This window comes from Pelodiscus sinensis, chromosome 20 (assembly GCF_052426305.1).
Source record: "Pelodiscus sinensis isolate ZL-2025 chromosome 20, ASM5242630v1, whole genome shotgun sequence".
Taxonomy (NCBI): Eukaryota; Metazoa; Chordata; order Testudines; family Trionychidae; genus Pelodiscus; species Pelodiscus sinensis.
Window position 1 is genome coordinate 30620318 of NC_143071.1, and position 17832 is coordinate 30638149.

The following is a 17832-nucleotide window of genomic DNA, read 5'->3' on the forward strand; positions in this document are numbered from 1 at the left end:
GGAGATGCTCAATGACTTCTTTGTTTCGGTCTTCACCGAGAAGTCTGGAGGTGTGCCTAACGTAGTGAATACAAGCAGAGAGAGGGTAAGTTTAGAAGATAGGATACACAAAGAACAAGTTAAAAATCACTTAGGAAAGTTAGATGTCAGCAAGTCACCAGGTCCTGATGAAATGCATCCCAGGATACTCAAGGAGCTGATAGAGGAGGTATCTGAGCCTTTAGCTATGATTTTTGAAAAATCATGGCAGACAGGGGAGATTCCAGAAGACTGGAAAAGGGCAAATATTGTGCCCATCTATAAAAAGGGGAATAAGAACAACCCAGGAAACTACAGACCGGTCAGTTTAACGTCTGTCCCAGGGAAGATAATGGAGCAGGTAATTAAGGAAATCCTATGCAAACACTTGGAAGGTAATAAAGTGATAGGGAATAGCCAGCATGGGTTTGTGAAGAACAAGTCATGCCAAACTAATCTGATAGCTTTCTTTGATAAGATAACGAGCCTTGTGGATAAGGGAGAAGCGGTGGATGTCATATACCTAGACTTTAGTAAGGCATTTGATACGGTCTCGCATGATATTCTTATTGATAAACTAGGCAAATATAACTTAGATAGGGCCACGATAAGGTGGGTGCATAACTGGCTGGATAACCATAGTCAGAGAGTTGTTGTTAATGGTTCTAAATCCTGCTGGAAAAGGATAGCAAGTGGAGTTCCTCAAGGGTCTGTTTTGGGACCTGTACTGTTCAATATCTTCATCAATGATGTAGATATTGGGATAGAGAGTACGCTTATTAAGTTTGCAGATGATACCAAACTGGGTGGGGTTGCAACTTCTTTGGAGGATAGGGTCATAATTCAAAATGACCTTAGCAAGTTAGAGAAATGGTCAGAGGTAAACAGGATGAGGTTTAATAAAGAGAAATGCAAAGTGCTCCACTTAGGAAGGAACAATCAGTTCCATACATACAAGATGGGAAGCGACTGTCTAGGAAGGAGCATGGCGGAAAGGGATCTAGGGGTCATAGTGGACCACAAGTTGAATGAGTCAACAGTGTGATGCTGTTGCAAAAAAAGCAAATATGATTCTAGGTTGTATCAACAGGTGTGTTGTAAGCAAAACTTGTGAAGTCATTCTGCCGCTCTACTCTGCACTAGTTAGGCCTCAGCTGGAGTACTGTGTCCAGTTCTGGGCACCACATTTCAAGAAAGATGTGGAGAAATTGGAAAGGGTACAGAGAAGAGCGACAAGAATGATTAAAGGTTTAGAGAACATGACCTATGAAGCCAGGCTTCATGAACTGGGCTTGTTTAGTTTGGAAAAAAGAAGATTAAGGGGGGACATGATAGCTGTTTTCAAATATCTAAAAGGGTGTCACAAGGAGGAAGGAGAAAATTTGTTCCTCTTGGTTTCTGAGGACAGGACAAGGAGTAATGGGCTTAAAGTGCAGCAGGGGAGGTTTAGATTGGACATTAGGAAAAAATTCCTAACTGTCAGGGTGGTCAAATATTGGAATAAATTGCCAAGGTAGGTGGTGGAATCTCCCTCTCTGGAGATATTTAAGAACAGGTTGGATAGACATCTGTCAGGGATGGTGTAGACGGAGCTTGGTCCTGCCTTGAGGGCGGGGGGCTGGACTCGATGACCTCTTGAGGTCCCTTCCAGTCCTATTATTCTATGATTCTATGATTGTATGAATGGGTAGCAGGCTTCAAACTAGTAACAGAAAGTTGATCTTCACAAAGCAAAGAGTCAACCTGTGGAACTCCTTGCTGCAGGAGGCTGTGAAGGCTAGAACTAGAACAGAGCTTAAAGGGACGTGAGATCAAGTCATGGAGGTTGGGTCCATGGAGTGCTATTAGCCAGGGGGTAGGAGTCGTGTCCCTGCCCAAGGTTTGTGGAAGGCTGGAGAGGGATGGCACGAGACAAATGGCTTGGTCACTGTCTTCGGTCCATCCCCTCCAGGGTCCCTAGGGTTGGCCGCTGTCGGCAGACAGGCTACTGGGCTAGATGGACCTTTGGTCTGACCCAGGACGGCCATTGTAAGCTCAGGGCTCAGGGTCGGGGGTCTCAGTGGACCCCCTTGATTCTCTTGCACACCTGCTCCTGGGTGGCCAGGCTGGCAGCTCTCCTGCCCTAGCCGGCCACTTTCCTGTGCCTAGTGCGGAGGTCGTGGATGAGGTCCACAATGTCCACACTAGACCAGGTGGGCACCCGCCTCTTGCGGACCCGGGCAGGCTCCTGGGAGCTGCCAGCCTGGTCCTGGGAAGAGGCGGAGGGCTGGGTGGCAGTGGGTGGGTGGCTCGAGCCGTGCCAGGTGCAGGGTCTGCTGGCTGGGTGCTGGCAGGCTTGCACCTGGCACGGGCACCGTAGCCAGCCAGTGCCCCTTTAAGGGCTCCGGGGCCGGGAGGGGGGCAGAAGAGTTACCTCAGAAAGCTGGGGAGGGCTAGCATCCCACTAGTTCAAATTAAGTGGCTACACAGCCCTTAATTCGAACTAGCTAGTTCGAACTAGGCTTAATCCTCGTAAAATGAGGTTTTCCTAGTTCGAACTAAGCGCTCCGCTAGTTGGAATTAAGTTCGAACTAGCGGAGCGCTAGTGTAGCGCCTATGAAAGTTAGTTCGAACTAACTCTGTAGTGTAGACATACCCTTACAGACTTCAACCTGTAGGCCTTGATTTGCGTTTTGCTTACTTTGATACCTAATGCATAATTATCCCTTCTAACTTCCAGGCAATCTTGTACTTTTATAATCCTAGTTTCACTCTATTCAGCATACAGTGTTTATATATGACATCACCTGTTAATTAATCATATGATCTCACAATAAATGACCAAAATACTAAAACAATTGGCTGCAGGACTCTGTCCCTGGAAAGGTTGCCCAGAGAGGAGGGAGACGGGTCTACGTTGTGATCAAGTGACTGAGGGTTTTTCCAGCATGGCAAAGTCCAGTGGCTGGCTGGCTGGCTGGCTGCTTGGGGACTCGAGGTGTGAAATGGACTCAAGCCCCTTCTACAACTTCTCTTATCACCTCTTTCACCCCAACAGGCTGAGGAATTACGTCCACATTTCACCTCAGGTCGTCCCATCTTCCAGGGCACAAGCAAGGGAAATGGCTGTGATGGAGCCAAGTCAGGTAGGGGGTTTTCAGGGAGCTGCGGGCCAGTGTTCCCTCCATTTTTTATGTCCATGTGCAGAATGAATTTTGTAATGTGCACTAATATGGAGATGATGAAACAAAATGTGTGACACATCACCTCCAAATTAGTGCACATAACCACATCCATTCTGCACGAGGACGATCCATGGTAGGAGTTAGGCCAAGGGGTTCAGCATGTGGGAGGGGACTCAGGGTTGGGGGGTTGAGGACACTGGCTGGGGGGTGCAGGCTCTGGGGTGGGGCTGAGCATTTGGAGTGCATGAGGGGGCTCCAGGCTGGGGCCAAGGGGTTTGGAGTGTGGGAGTGGGTTCAGGGCAGGAGGCTGGGTGAGCGCGCAAGGACTGGGTGTTAGTTAGGGTGCAGGAGGGGCTTCAGGGTTGGGGTATGGGGTCAAGGAGAGAGCTAGGGTGGTGGAGCAGGTTAAGAGCTGGACCTCTGGGTTGGAGTGTGGGGTGTGGGAAAGAGTTAGGAACTTAGGGTGTGGGAGGGAGCTCAGGACCAAGGTAGAGGGTTGGTGTGCAGGGCATTTACCTGGGGCAGCTCCCATTTGGTGGTGGCGGGGACACAGGTGGTTCCCTGCAGGTCTTTGGCCATGAATCCCAGCCAGTGTGAGCTGTGGGGGCAGAGCAGCGCAGGGATGTGGCTCCAGTCAGGGCAGGGAAGGAACAGCAGTGTGTGGCACCTTCTAGGGCTGGCCCAGAACACAGGGGCTTTGTGGGCTGCAGCCCAAGGCCCCGGACTAAGGGCATTGGTCTGGGGCCCTGAGCTGCAGCCCCGAACGTAGGAATGGGGAACCTTTTCGGGGTCCAGGGCCACTGACAAAGAGAAATAAGTCAAGGGCCACACACAAGTGAAAAGCAAAAACAACCCCTCCTCCCCGACCTGGTCTCCAGGCGAGGAGAACAAAACTCCTCACAGATGTGGCCCCCAGCTGAGAAGTTGCTCCCCAGACCCGGGGCCAGTAGATCTTGTGGGGACTTCCCAGAGACCTTCTTCCTGCATCAGCCTATGGCTGGCAGGTGTGTGGGAAAGGAGAAGAGCCTACCCTGTTCCCAACCATCTCCCACCTCCTGCAGTGTCGTGGCTGCTCTGAGCAGGGTGAGGTGGGATTCTGCTTCTCCGGCTTTCCTCCTCCATGACTAGTGGGGTTGCAGCTGAGGCAGCAGGCACTGAGTGGGGGCCCCTGTTGTTTCAGATGCGGGTGACCTTCGAGGAGGTGGCTGTGTATTTCACTGCGGGGCAAGGGGCTCTGCTGGACCCCGCTCAGAGAGCTCTCTACAGGGACGTCATGCAGGAGAACTACGAGATGGTCACCTCGCTGGGTAAGGATTCCTGTCCCCTTGGTTAGTAGAAGCCATAGGTTTGAACCTGGCCAGGTTCTCCCTGGTCAGTTGGATTAAGGCAGCGGATCCCAGATGCTAGTGTGAGAGAGACCTGCTTCTCCATACTCCCTCCGAGGGAGCACCTAATGGACGTGCTCAGTCATCCCCATCTCTCCAGCTTTCAAGGAGTCAGAGGCAGGGTATTGCCCTATATAGTATTTCTCCTTCATAGACCATTCGCCTGCAGTCTTGGGACTAGCTCCAGATGTGGAAAGGGCTGTAGGTTCTGCAGGTTTGGAAAGAGGCAGGAGTTTAACACCCAAGCTGTGTGTGTGGCAGCAAGTTCCCCAGAGCACTTCTACCCTGAGAACACCTAGTAAGGGTGTAACAACCCCCCCCCACCCCAGATATTTGCTGCTCCCAAGGGTTCTGAGTGACCACAGTCCCCTGGAGAGCCATGTTAAACTCTGGGAATATTCCTTGTGACCAATACTCTACCAATGCTCCATGCACCCTGACCTTGCCTCATTTTACCCCCTGCACAGGTTTGCCCATTCCCAAACCTTCCCTCATCACTCATCTGGAACGAGGGGAAGAGCCGTGGGTCCTGGATCGCCAGGTCATCGAGGAAATGGAGAGCTCAAGAGGTACCTGCACAGGTGAGGAGTTAGGGAAACATCTGTCGAGTGAAGGAAAAAAATGGGACTCCCAAAATGTGCTGTGAGCCAGAGCCCTCATGCTGCTCCATCTCACCCAGAACAGGGCTGCAGTCAGCAGGCATCATAGCATCAAGGCAAAGATCAGTCAGTTTCCCTCCCTGATTTCACTTCCCTGGGAGTGTGGGTGGGACGTGGAGGCAGAATCTAATGTTTCGATCGTCCCGACAGTGACTGTGTTGTGTTTTCTCTCTTTGGGGGAAAGCCGATTGGTGCGGAGATGCATGTAAATCGGAGGGAGACTTCTCTTAGAGGAGAATCCGTTGATAGAGATTGTCTAAGCTGTAGTCAGAAAGAGAGGAGGGGAGAGGGCAAACGGTGGCCCAGAGCAGACAAACAACCTCATATAAAGGAATCCAATGCATCAGGGAAGGGCAGACAAATAAGCAGTGGCAAATTTTTAAAGTGCTTGTCCACAAATGCTAGGAGTCTGACTAATAAAATGGGTGAACTAGAGAATCTCGTATTAAATGAGGAGATTTACATAATAGGCATCACTGAAACCTGGTGGAATGAGGAAAATCTGTGGGACACAATCATACCAGGATATAAAATATATCGAAAGGATAGAGCAGGCCGGGTGGGTGGCGGAGTGGCACTGTATGTGAAAGATAATGTAGAATCAAATGAAATAAAAATATTAAGTGAATCAACATGTTCAATAGAATCGCTATGGATAGTAATTCCATGCTCCAATAATAAGAAATTAGCAGTAGGGATATACTACCGATCACCTGACCAGGACAGCGATACTGACATTGAAATGCTGAGGGAGATTAGAGAGGCTACCAAAATAAAGAACTCTATAATAATGGGGGATTTTAATTACCCCCATATTGACTGGATACATGTCACCTCAGGAAGAGAAGCGGAGATAAAATTTCTCAATGGCTTAAATGACTGCTTCTTGGAGTAGCTGGTGCAGGAACCCACAAGGGGAGAGGCAATTCTCAATTTAGTCCTGAGTGGAGTGCAGGATCAGGTCCGGGAAATAACCGTTACCGGACCGCTTGGGAATAGTGACCATAATATAATAACATTCAACATTCCTGTGGTGGGAAGAACACCTCAGCAGTCCAGCACCCTGGCATTTAATTTCAAAAAGGGGAATTACACAAAAATGAGGAGGTTAGTTAAACAGAAATGAAATGGCACAGTGACTAGAGCCAAATCCCTGAAAGCTGCATGCAAACTTTTTAAAGACACCATAATAGAGGCCCAACTTAAATGTATACCCCAAATTAAAAAACATAGCAAGAGACCTAAAAAAGAGTCATCATGGCTTAACCACCACGTAAAAGAAGCAGTGAGGGACAAAAAGGTATCTTTTAAGAAGTGGAAGTCCAATCCTAGTGAGATAAATAGAAAGGAATGTAAACACTGCCAAATCAAATGTAAAAATATAATTAGAAAAGCAAAAAACGATTTTGAGGAACAGCTAGCCAAAAACTCAAAAAGAAATAACAAAATGTTTTTTTAAGTACCGGTACATTAGAAGCAGGAAGCCTGCTAAAAAACCTGTGGGTCCCCTAGATGATCGAGCTATAAAAGGAGCAATCAAGGACGATAAAGCCATTGCGGAGAAACTAAATGATTTCTTTGCTTCAGTCTTCATGGCTGAGGACGTTGGGGAGATTCCTGAATCTGCACAGTCCTTTGTGGGTGATGAATCTGAGGAACTGTCCCTGATTGAAGTGTCATTAGAGGAGGTTTTGGAACAAATAGAAAAACTTAATGTTAACAAATCTCCGGGACCGGATGGCATTCATCCAAAGGTTCTAAAAGAACTAAAATGGGAAATTGCTGAGCTATTATCTGTGGTTTGTAACCTATCCTTTAAATCGGCTTCCGTACCTAATGACTGGAAGGTAGCCAACGTGACACCAATATTTAAAAAGAGCTCTAGAGTCGATCCTGGCAATTACAGACCGGTAAGTCTAACTTCAGTACCGGGCAAATTAGTCGAAACAATAGTAAAGAATAAAATTGTGAAGCATGTAGAAGAACATAATTTGTTGGACAAAAGTCAACATGGTTTCTGTAAAGGGAAATCCTGTCTTACTAATCTGTTAGAGTTCTTTGAAGGGGTTAACAAACATGCGGACAAAGGGGATCTAGTAGATATAGTATACTTGGATTTTCAGAAAGCTTTTGACAAGGTCCCTCACCAAAGGCTCTTGTGTAAATTACATGGCCATGGGATAAGAGGGAAGGTCCTTTCTTGGACTGAAAACTGGTTAAAAGACTGGAAACAAAGGGTAGGAATAAATGGTAAATTTTCAGATTGGAGAGGGGTAACTAGTGGTGTCCCCCAAGGGTCAGTCCTGGGACCAATCCTTTTCAACTTATTCATAAATGATCTGGAGAAAGGGGTAAGCAGTGAGGGTATGTCTACACTACCCTCCTAATTCGAAATAGGAGGGTAATGTAGGCATACCGCAATTGCAAATGAAGCCCGGGATTTGAATTTCCCGGGCTTCATTTGCATAAAGCCGGCCGGCGCCATTTTTAAATGCCGGCAGTTGGAACCCCGTGCCGCGCGGCTACACGCAGCACGGAGTAGCTAGTTCGGATTAGGCTTCCTAATCCGAACTAGCTGTACTCCTCGTGGAATGAGGAGTACAGCTAGTTCGGATTAGGAAGCCTAATCCGAACTAGCTACTCCGTGCTGCGTGTAGCCGCGCGGCACGGGGTTCCAACTGCCGGCATTTAAAAATGGCGCCGGCCGGCTTTATGCAAATGAAGCCCGGGAAATTCAAATCCCGGGCTTCATTTGCAATTGCGGTATGCCTACATTACCCTCCTATTTCGAATTAGGAGGGTAGTGTAGACATACCCTGAGGTAGTAAAGTTTGCAGATGATACCAAACTGTTTAAGACAGTCAAGACAGAAGCAGACTGTGAGGGACTCCAAGAAGATCTCACCAAACTGAGTGATTGGGCAACAAAATGGCAAATGAAATTTAATGTGGATAAGTGTAAAGTAATGCACATCGAAAAATAACCCCAACTATACATACAGTATGATTGGGGCTAATTTAGCTACGACAAATCAGGAAAGAGATCTTGGAGTTATTGTGGACAGTTCTCTGAAAACTTCCACGTGGTGTGCAGCGGCGGTCAAAAAGGCAAATAGGATGCTAAGGATTATTAAGAAAGGGATAGAAAATAAGACCCAGAATATCTTACTGCCCCTGTATAAAACTATGGTACGCCCACATCTTGAATACTGTGTACAGATGTGGTCTCCTCACCTCAAAAAAGATATTTTGGCCTTGGAAAGGGTTCAGAAAAGGGCAACTAAAATGATTAGGGGTTTGGAACAGGTCCCATATGAGGAGAGATTAAAGCGACTGGTACTTTTCAGTTTAGAAAAGAGGAGAGGGGGGGGGGATATGATAGAGGTCTATAAAATCATGAGTGGTGTGGAGAGGGCCAATAAAGAAAAGTTATTTATTAGTTCCCTAAATAGAAGAACTAGAGGACACCAAATGAAATTAATGGGTAGCAGGTTTAAAACTAATAAAAGAAAGTTCTTCTTCACACAGCATGTAGTCAAACTGTGGAACTCCTTGCCAGAGGAGGCTGTGAAGGCTAGGACTATAATAGAGTTTAAAGAGAAGCTAGATAATTTCATGGAGGTTAGGTCCATAAATGGCTATTAGCCAGGGGATACAATGGTGTCCTTGGCCTCTGTTTGTCAGAGGCTGGAGAAGGATGGCAGGAGACAAATCGCTTGATCATTGTCTTCGGTCCACCCTCTCTGGGGCACCTGGTGCTGGCCACTATTGGTAGACAGGCTACTGGGCTAGATGGACCTTGGGTCTGACCCAGTACGGCCGTTCTTATGTTCTTATGAGGGTTGGGGAGTGGTTCTACCAGGTTTTGCCTTGGACCCGCCCGTCCCGTTCCTTCCCCCCCACTCCTCCCGCAGTGGCGGATGTTGTAACACACGATGAGCAGTCTGGAGGAGGAGGCGACGCAGCCAGGCTGGGGGTCCTGTGAGGCAGTGGCAGTACCATGGGGGCAGTGTGTGTGGGTAGCGTGGTGGCCAGAAATCGCGTGCCACTGGAAGTTGGCCCAGCTGCCCACCATCAAAGTTCCAGTGGAGCTCCCTACACACTCTGCTGAGTGAGTTGTGGGGGAGGAGGCTGCTGTGCTGTGCGAGGAGCAATGGCATGGAGCCATTTGTTGGTCACTTCTCCCCTGCAAGCTGGTGTCCCCTTCAAGTAGTGATATGTCCAACAGGGCTTTCTGGGACTTGATGGGGACACGGGGACAGAGTATTTAAATTCGAGACTGTCCCAGAAAATTCAGGACGTATGGTTGGCATAGGTCGCTGGGGAAAGAGGGCGTGTATGGGTGCTGTTGTTGGTGAGGTGGAGGTGAGGAGTTGGCTTATGGCGTGTTCTCCTGTCCTGACTCCCAGCTGGGCTGTAGCTGTGGAAGCCTGCAACTCTGAGAGGCAGGGCTGCCAGATACCTTCACAAAAAATCCTGAACAGGCAGGGAAAAATTGGTTGAGCAAAAAAAAAAAGAGAAAGAGAAAAGAGGTTGCTGCTCCTTAAATTACCTCGCTCCCCCTGCCCTCACACAGAAGCCACCGTCCGTCCGAGGAAAACAGAAAATATCAGACATTTTACATGTCCGGTATTCTCTGGGTTTTTTTAACCAGACAGAAGGCCAAAATACCGAACTATCCGGGTGAAAACCGGGCACCTGGCAACCCTACTGAGAGGCTGGATTCTACCCTAGTGCCCAGTTGGGCTAGGTGGAGGAAACAGATTGCATGGGGGTAGGTGGGTGCTGGCTTCTATACAGTGAAGTACGAACAGAGGGGAGTTTGCTTAGGGTGCCTAACTTGCTGTCATCTGGGCTGCATCACATCTCACCAGCACAACTCTAGCTGGGCTGCAGATATAGGACTCTCTCCTGGGCTGGAGCAGGCTGCATGGGATGGTACCACAGTTTCAGGTCCATTAAAAGCTTTTCAGCTGCTTTTGAATACTGGAGCAAAAGGCCTATGTCATGACATTTGCATGATCATATCTCAAACAAAGTTTACATAGCTGTTACTGGGTTAAGGGAAGAAAGAAAAGCGTTTTTAGAATTTTTTAGAGTGCTGTAGATATCTGCAAACTCTGATCTTAATTAGTTTTTTTAAATTCTGTGTTATTATTTAATACATGATACATTGTTTGCCATGTATCCTGTTTAATTTATTTGGCCTTTCAACTGGAGTTGGGATTCCAGAAAAGTATTCTGGGGTTTCTACTCTTGAATTAGTGACCCACACAAGGTGAGAGGTTCAAACGAGAACTTGCATCAGCTTTTATAGGTTTCTGTTTTACTTGCATAACATGGATCCTAAACCTTCCCCACAGAAAGTGTCCAACCCTGAATGAATGCCTTTAGTAAGTATTGTATTACATCTATTACATCTTTGATAAGATAACGAGCCTTGTGGATAAGGGAGAAGCGGTGGATGTCATATACCTAGACTTTAGTAAGGCATTTGATACGGTCTCGCATGATATTCTTATTGATAAACTAGGCAAATATAACTTAGATAGGGCCACGATAAGGTGGGTGCATAATTGGCTGGATAACCGTAGTCAGAGAGTTGTTGTTAACGGTTCTAAATCCTGCTGGAAAGGGATAACAAGTGGAGTTCCTCAAGGGTCTGTTTTGGGACCCGTACTATTCAATATCTTCATCAATGATGTAGATATTGGGATAGAGAGTACTCTTATTAAGTTTGCAGATGATACCAAACTGGGTGGGGTTGCGACTTCTTTGGAGGATAGGGACATAATTCAAAATGACCTTAGCAAGTTAGAGAAATGGTCAGAGGTAAACAGGATGAGGTTTAATAAAGAGAAATGCAAAGTGCTCCACTTAGGAAGGAACAATCAGTTCCATACATACAAGATGGGAAGCGACTGTCTAGGAAGGAGCATGGCGGAAAGGGATCTAGGGGTCATAGTGGACCACAAGTTGAATATGAGTCAACAGTGTGATGCTGTTGCAAAAAAAGCAAATATGATTCTAGGTTGTATCAACAGGTGTGTTGTAAGCAAAACTCGTGAAGTCATTCTGCCGCTCTACTCTGCACTAGTTAGGCCTCAGCTGGAGTACTGTGTCCAGTTCTGGGCGCCACATTTCAAGAAAGATGTGGAGAAATTGGAAAGGGTACAGAGAAGAGCGACAAGAATGATTAAAGGTCTAGAGAACATGACCTATGAAGCCAGGCTTCATGAACTGGGCTTGTTTAGTTTAGAAAAAAGAAGATTAAGGGGGGACATGATAGCGGTTTTCAAATATCTAAAAGGGTGTCACAAGGAGGAAGGCGAAAATTTGTTCCTCTTGGTTTCTGAGGACAGGACAAGGAGTAATGGGCTTAAAGTGCAGCAGGGGAGGTTTAGATTGGACATTAGGAAAAAATTCCTAACTGTCAGGGTGGTCAAATATTGGAATAAATTGCCAAGGGAGGTGGTGGAATCTCCCTCTCTGGAGATATTTAAGAACAGGTTAGATAGACATCTGTCAGGGATGGTGTAGACGGAGCTTGATCCTGCCTTGAGGGCGGGGGGCTGGACTCGATGACCTCTCGAGGTCCCTTCCAGTCCTATTATTCTATGATTCTATGATTCTAAGAGCATGACTATTTCTAGTTGACTCAGATTTGTTGAGCATCTTAAAGCTGTGCATATTTGTATGCTTTTACTTGATGGCCATGTCTTTAATTTATTTATAGAGTTATTTTCAGTATATCCCATTTTGGTATATTTACTAGCTTGAGTTGTTGGAAAGGATAATGATGTATTTACTCCAAGAGTAGTGTTAACTTTCTTTTTTTTAATTTCATATTAAATAAACACCTTAAGTATTGCTCCTTGTTAATTATCCCTTGTTTTAATAAATTGCTTTCCAGACCTACAAACAGTTTAAAAATATATTTATACCTAGTGTGTATTGGGACACCCTGCCCATCCACACGGAACCTCAGTATTGGTGGTGCACGTAAATTTCAACCCACCCACCATGGAAGGTGTTGGAGGGAACACCGTGGGTGACCCATGGCACGCGTGGGGACAGCAGCTTGCTGTGGGGCTCCTTAGCCCCCCCATCAATGTTCTTTTCCCTTGCTCACAAGTGCCTGTATCCTCCTTGGAAATCGCTGCATCCCCTCCCCGCCCCTCACGGTCACCTAGACCAGCCCCAGATCCCCTCATCCCGCACACCAGGCTCCGCGCAGCCCTCTCCCCTGCTGCCCACGGCCCCCTCATCCCGCACTCCAGGCTCCCCTCCTGCCCACGGCCCCCTCATCCCCATGCGGCACCCGCACACCAGGCTCCGCGCAGCCCTCTCCCCTCCTGCCCACGGCCCCCTCATCCCGCACACCAGGCCCTGCGCAGCCCTCTCCCCTCATCCCGCACTCCAGGCTCCGCGCAGCCCTCTCCCCTCCTGCCCCCGGCCCCCTCATCCCACACACCAGGCTCCCCTCCTGCCCACGGCCCCCTCATCCCCATGCGGCACCCGCACTCCAGGCTCTGCGCAGCCCTCTCCTCTCCTGCCCACGGCCCCCTCATCCCGCACACCAGGCCCTGCGCAGCCCTCTCCCCTCATCCCGCACTCCAGGCTCCGCGCAGCCCTCTCCCCTCCTGCCCACGGCCCCCTCATCCCACACACCAGGCTCCCCTCCTGCCCACGGCCCCCTCATCCCCATGCGGCACCCGCACTCCAGGCTCTGCGCAGCCCTCTCCTCTCCTGCCCACGGCCCCCTCATCCCGCACACCAGGCTCCGCGCAGCCCTCTCCCCTCCTGCCCCCGGCCCCCTCATCCCGCACACCAGGCTCTGCGCAGCCCTCTCCTCTCCTGCCCGCGGCCCCCTCATCCCGCACTCCAGGCTCCGCGCAGCCCCCTCCCCTCCTGCCCCCGGCCCCCTCATCCCGCACTCCAGGCTCTGCGCAGCCCTCTCCCCTCCTGCCCCCAACCCCCTCATCCCACACTCCAGGCTCCGCACAGCCCTCTCCCCTCCTGCCCCCGGCCTCCTCATCCCACACACCAGGCTCCGCGCAGCCCCCTCCCCTCCTGCCCACGGCCCCCTCATCCCGCACACAAGGCTCCGCGCTGCCCTCTCCCCTCCTGCTTCCTCACCCCAGCCTGCACCCCCGTCCATATTCTTATCCCGGGGCCCTTCCTCACCCCAGCCTGCACCACCCCCCCCCGTCCATACGCTTATCCCGGGGCCCTTCCTCACCCCAGTCTGCACCCCCATTCATGGGAGCCATCAGTCCACCTTTTCCCTGCACCACATTCAGTAAAGTGTCTGATCAGGGTATGAGAGCAGCCCTGAGCCTTTGTCTCCACTCAGCAGGTTGCACCACACAGGATATGTGGATGGTCCTGGGCTCTGTACAGCACTCCAGACTGACCCCTGGACACGGCTTCTGGGTCCTAGCCCTTTGCTGTCACTCCTGCCCGAGGGCTTTGCTGGCTCCAGACTGGGTAACAGCTGGGAAACTGGCTGGGCAGGGGGCTAATGACAGGGAGCAGAAGTCTTCCCAATCAGCATTGAGACTTGATGGGAGGCTGAGAGGTCACAGCAGATGTCCTAAAGGATGGGCCAGCTCACCATCTGAGGGGATCAGTCTCAGAGCAATTCCAGCCCTGCCTCTTTGGGAGAGCCTCCCACAAAGCCATAAGGCGGGGTCTCTGAGGTTGCCCCCACCTTGCACCTCTGTCCTGTGTGTCTGATGTCAGGATCTCTCTACGAGGTCACCGCCTCCCCATCGCCTTTCCCCAATAGCCTGAGATTCTACAACAGGCCTTTGAGATGTCATCGCCCCCCCACCCCGACCGTCTCCTGCAAGGATGGCGTTCTGCCCCTAGTCTGCCCCTGCCCCTCGGGACACACTGACTGATAAGAATACAGTACTCTCAGATAGACATGGAAAGGGGTAACGGGTTAATGAACGCTAGAGCCATTCCACCCACAGGATCCTGCTCAACCTTAACTTAGTGATTTCTATGCCTAGAGCTCAGGTGGATCAGACAGAACGGGCTCCAAACCTCTCTGCGGCTCTTACCTTCTGAACAGGTAACATCAACTCCGTGGGTAGGGAAGGAGAAAACTCTGACGAGATTCCTCCTCGTGCTCCCATAATTAATCCTAATTCTTTCTCCGCCCTCGACGAGAGACCTTGAGAAGGAGCCTTGCTGCTGCAAAGCCATTAGAATCTCTGAGCTTGTCCCTGCCTTGCACCTCTCTTCTGATTGGCTGATGTCAGGTTAGGGTCTCTCTGTGAGGTCACCACCGACCTATCACTATCTCCCAGTAGGCTGAGATCCTGCAACAGGCCTTTGTGATGTCACTACCCCCCTTCCATCCCCTGCCACGCTGGTTTCCTGGCGCTGGTGAGCCTCTTTGGATGTGTGAGTGGGATGATGTAGGGCAGTGGTCTCCAACCTTTTTACACCCAAGATCACTTTTTAAATGACAGAACAAGCCAAGATCTACCGTCTTGCCCCTTGCTTGAAGCCTTGCCCTCTCTATTCTCCTCCTCTCCATCACTTGCTATCCCCAACCCTTATACTGCTGCTTTTTTTTTTTCAATTCTTCTGTAGGAAGAGGTTTTTCCAACATTTGGCCTGTCTAGACTGGACCAAATGTCAGAAAAAACCCTTCTTTTGGAAGCTCCCTTATTCCTCGTGGAAAGAGGAATATAGGGGTGACCAAAAGAGCATGTTTGCTCTTCCACTAAAAAAAGCAGAAGAACAAATGCATCCCTGGATGCAGAAGAGTTTTTCTGGGATATTTCCAGAATCCTGAAAAAACTCCTGGGCTGTGTCTAGACGGGCAAGTGTTTCCTCAAAATCATCTGCTTTTGTGGAAAAACTTGCCAGCTGTCTACACTGGCTGCTTGAATTTCCGCAAGAACACTGACGCTCTCATGTAAGATCGTCAGTGTCCTTGCGGAAATACTGTGCTGCTCCCGTTCGGGCAAACGCCCTCTTGCACAAATCATTTGCGCAAGAGGGCCAGTGTAGACAGCACAGTACTGTTTTGCACAAAAAAACCCCGATGGCTAAAATGGCGATTGGGGCTTTTTTGCGCAAAACCACGTCTAGATTGGCCACAGACACTTTCCCGCAAAAAGTGCTTTTTCGGAAAAGCGTCCTGCCAATCTAGACGCGCTTTTCCGAAAATGCTTTTAACGGAAAACTCTTCCGTTAAAAGCATTTCTGGAAAATCATGCCAGTGTAGACGTAGCCCTGCAGTCTAGCCGTACACTTGCTGGGTTGAGACAGGGTGTGTAGGATTTGAGTGCGGGAAGGGGTTAGAGGTGCAAGCTCTGTGAGGAAATCTGGACGCAGGAGGAGGTGGAGAAGGGGACGCTGGCTCGGGGAGGGGGCTCTAGGCCGGGCGGTGTTGGGGTCAGATGGAGGGTTGGGGTACTAAGCAAGCTACAGGCTTGTGGATGTGAGGGTTCAGGAATTTGGTTTGGGGTATATGAGGGGCTCAGGGCAGGGGGTTTCAGTGTATGATCGGCTCAGATCTGGGGTCTGGTGGAGGGGGAGTGCAGGAGTGTTATGATGCTGTGGCCAAATGGGGGCTTGGCCCCAGTTGGGGGTTTGTTGGCCAGGCTTCATTTTTAAATAAAATACTGTCAAACACAAAAACTTTCTGCGTTGTCTTTATTTCTGAGAAGGGCAGGGAACCTGTTTTGAGTCAGGGGTCACTGACCCAAGAAAAGTCAGTTGGGGGCCACACAAGTGAGATGCAAAGAAAACCTCCTCCAACACTCCCCCCCCCCCCCAAGCTTCACTAATGTGGCCCCAACTGTGTTGGTGGGAGCAGGGGACATAGTACTGGGAAGGGTGGTAGTGGGTGCTTTGGCAGGGGACAGGGTGCCAGTGGGGACAGAGTTCTGCAGCTGGGGGTAGGGGAGAGGGAACAGGGTGCTGGGAGGACAGAGGACGGTTCTGCAGCAGGGGACAGAGTTCCAGTGGGACAGAGTTCTGTGGCTCGGGACAGAGGAGTGGGGACAGAGTTCGGGGAGTGGGGATGGGAATGGGGACAGAGTTCTATGGCAGGAGAGTGGGGACAGAGTTCTGTGGCTGGGGAGAGGGGAGTGGGGACAGGGTGCCAGTGGAGACAGAGAGTCCCCTGCATCTGCCTCCTCCCAGGATTCCTCCCCCTGAGGGAAGCCAGCACGTGCCTCCTCCGGGCCCGACTCCCCTTCCCCCCCCTGCGGCCAATGGGAGCTGCTTGTTGGAATAACAGACAGCCAAAAAGAACCACGCCCCTTCTCTAGTTATTCAATGAAGCACATGGCCAGGTAAGCAAGCAGTCTGTCTGGGAAAGGTTTTAAACTCTGCAAGCCTTAGCTCTACAGGCTAAGTTTGGCAGCTGGCAGGTAAGTCTCTTGGCCACAGCCTACTTCTGGCACCCCAGCCCTTTCCTACCCCCCCTCAACATACCCAAACCCTCTGTCCCTCTCTGCCACCCATACCCCCTCTCAATCACAATACCCTCCTACCTTAGGTTACATCCCAAACCCCTGCACTCCAGTCCCTTGCCCTAGTCACAACTGCCTCCTTCACTCAAACTCCCTCCCAGACTCCAGTCTCCCTCCTGCACCCCAGTCTCTCTTTTGCACCCAACCTCCTTCACAGACTCTGCATTTCCTCCATTAATATCATGGAAGAGTGCAGCTCTCGACCTCTTTCCAAAACCTTGGAGTTGCCCCCCTCCCCCATCAAAAATTATTGCCCACCCCTTGTATAGACACTGAGATCAGCTCTAGGAAGACTCATCTTAAGGGACTTGCCCCAGCCCCAGGTGTTCACCTGCCTTGGGTGTGCAAACCTAACATTATATGAAATTTGCCTCTGTGTGTGGAGGAAAGTATGCCAACTTCCTGCCCCCTCTTTCCAGTTAGAAATTATATAAATGGGGTTATATCGCACACCAGAAATAAGTTTGTTAGCTCCAAAGGTGTATTTAAGTGGTTAAAGAAAAAGCAAACAGAACACAGCAGGTTACAACCAAAATAATACAAAGCATGCAAACTAAGCTGGATTCACTACACAAATTGGTTACAAGAAATAATTCCCCACCCTAGATGCTGTTTTAAATAGATTCCTTCACAGGCTCAGGGTATCTTTTTAGTTTGTGTCCAGCAGCCTTTCCCACTACTCCCTCAGTTTGTCTCTTTTGTCTCTGCAGGTGATTTCAAGTATCTCTTTGCGTGGGAGCTGGGGGAGAAGCAAAGTGAAGACCCTGATTGTTTTGCTCCCCACCCTTCCCTAGGATTTCCAGAAGGCAGTAATCACTTGTTCAATTCCCCCCACCTTCCAGTGGAAGAGTTCAGCAGTCTAAGATGCAGGTTAGTGTCAGGTGACTAGATCACCTGATTGTAGCATTATCCATGAGTCAGTGGCAGTATGTAGTGTCTACACAAGTCCAAACCTTTTCACGATTCATTATCCTTGCTGATGGGCTATCAGCCCCGTCTGGCTTTTCCATTGTTGCACCTGAAAGGTTAGCAGTGGCCATCACCCAAAACAGCATAGCTGAAATAAGATACATTAGTCAATATTCCTGACTTATGACCTAGTC

The 17832-nt window shown here is 49.6% G+C and overlaps 1 protein-coding gene across 1 annotated transcript; it reads left to right on the forward strand.

Annotated features, from left to right (window-relative positions):
• Window positions 1–2450: 2450 nt before the first annotated feature.
• On the forward strand, window positions 2451–17618 carry LOC149521996 (zinc finger protein 7-like). The gene is made up of 4 exons (XM_089771806.1): window positions 2451–3143; window positions 4363–4489; window positions 5035–5148; window positions 17440–17618. Exons 1-4 carry the CDS (start codon window positions 2835–2837, stop codon window positions 17616–17618), a joined length of 729 nt encoding a protein of 242 aa, XP_089627932.1. The 5' UTR covers window positions 2451–2834.
• Window positions 17619–17832: the final 214 nt, after the last annotated feature.

Coding starts and splice junctions, on each gene's coding strand:
- LOC149521996 (XM_089771806.1), top strand. CDS start 2,835: ATGACCAAAATACTAAAACAATTGGCTGCAGGACTCTGTCCCTGGAAA. Junction 4,490..5,034: donor CGAGATGGTCACCTCGCTGG/GTAAGGATTCCT, acceptor CCCCCTGCACAG/GTTTGCCCATTCCCAAACCT. Junction 5,149..17,439: donor CTCAAGAGGTACCTGCACAG/GTGAGGAGTTAG, acceptor TTGTCTCTGCAG/GTGATTTCAAGTATCTCTTT.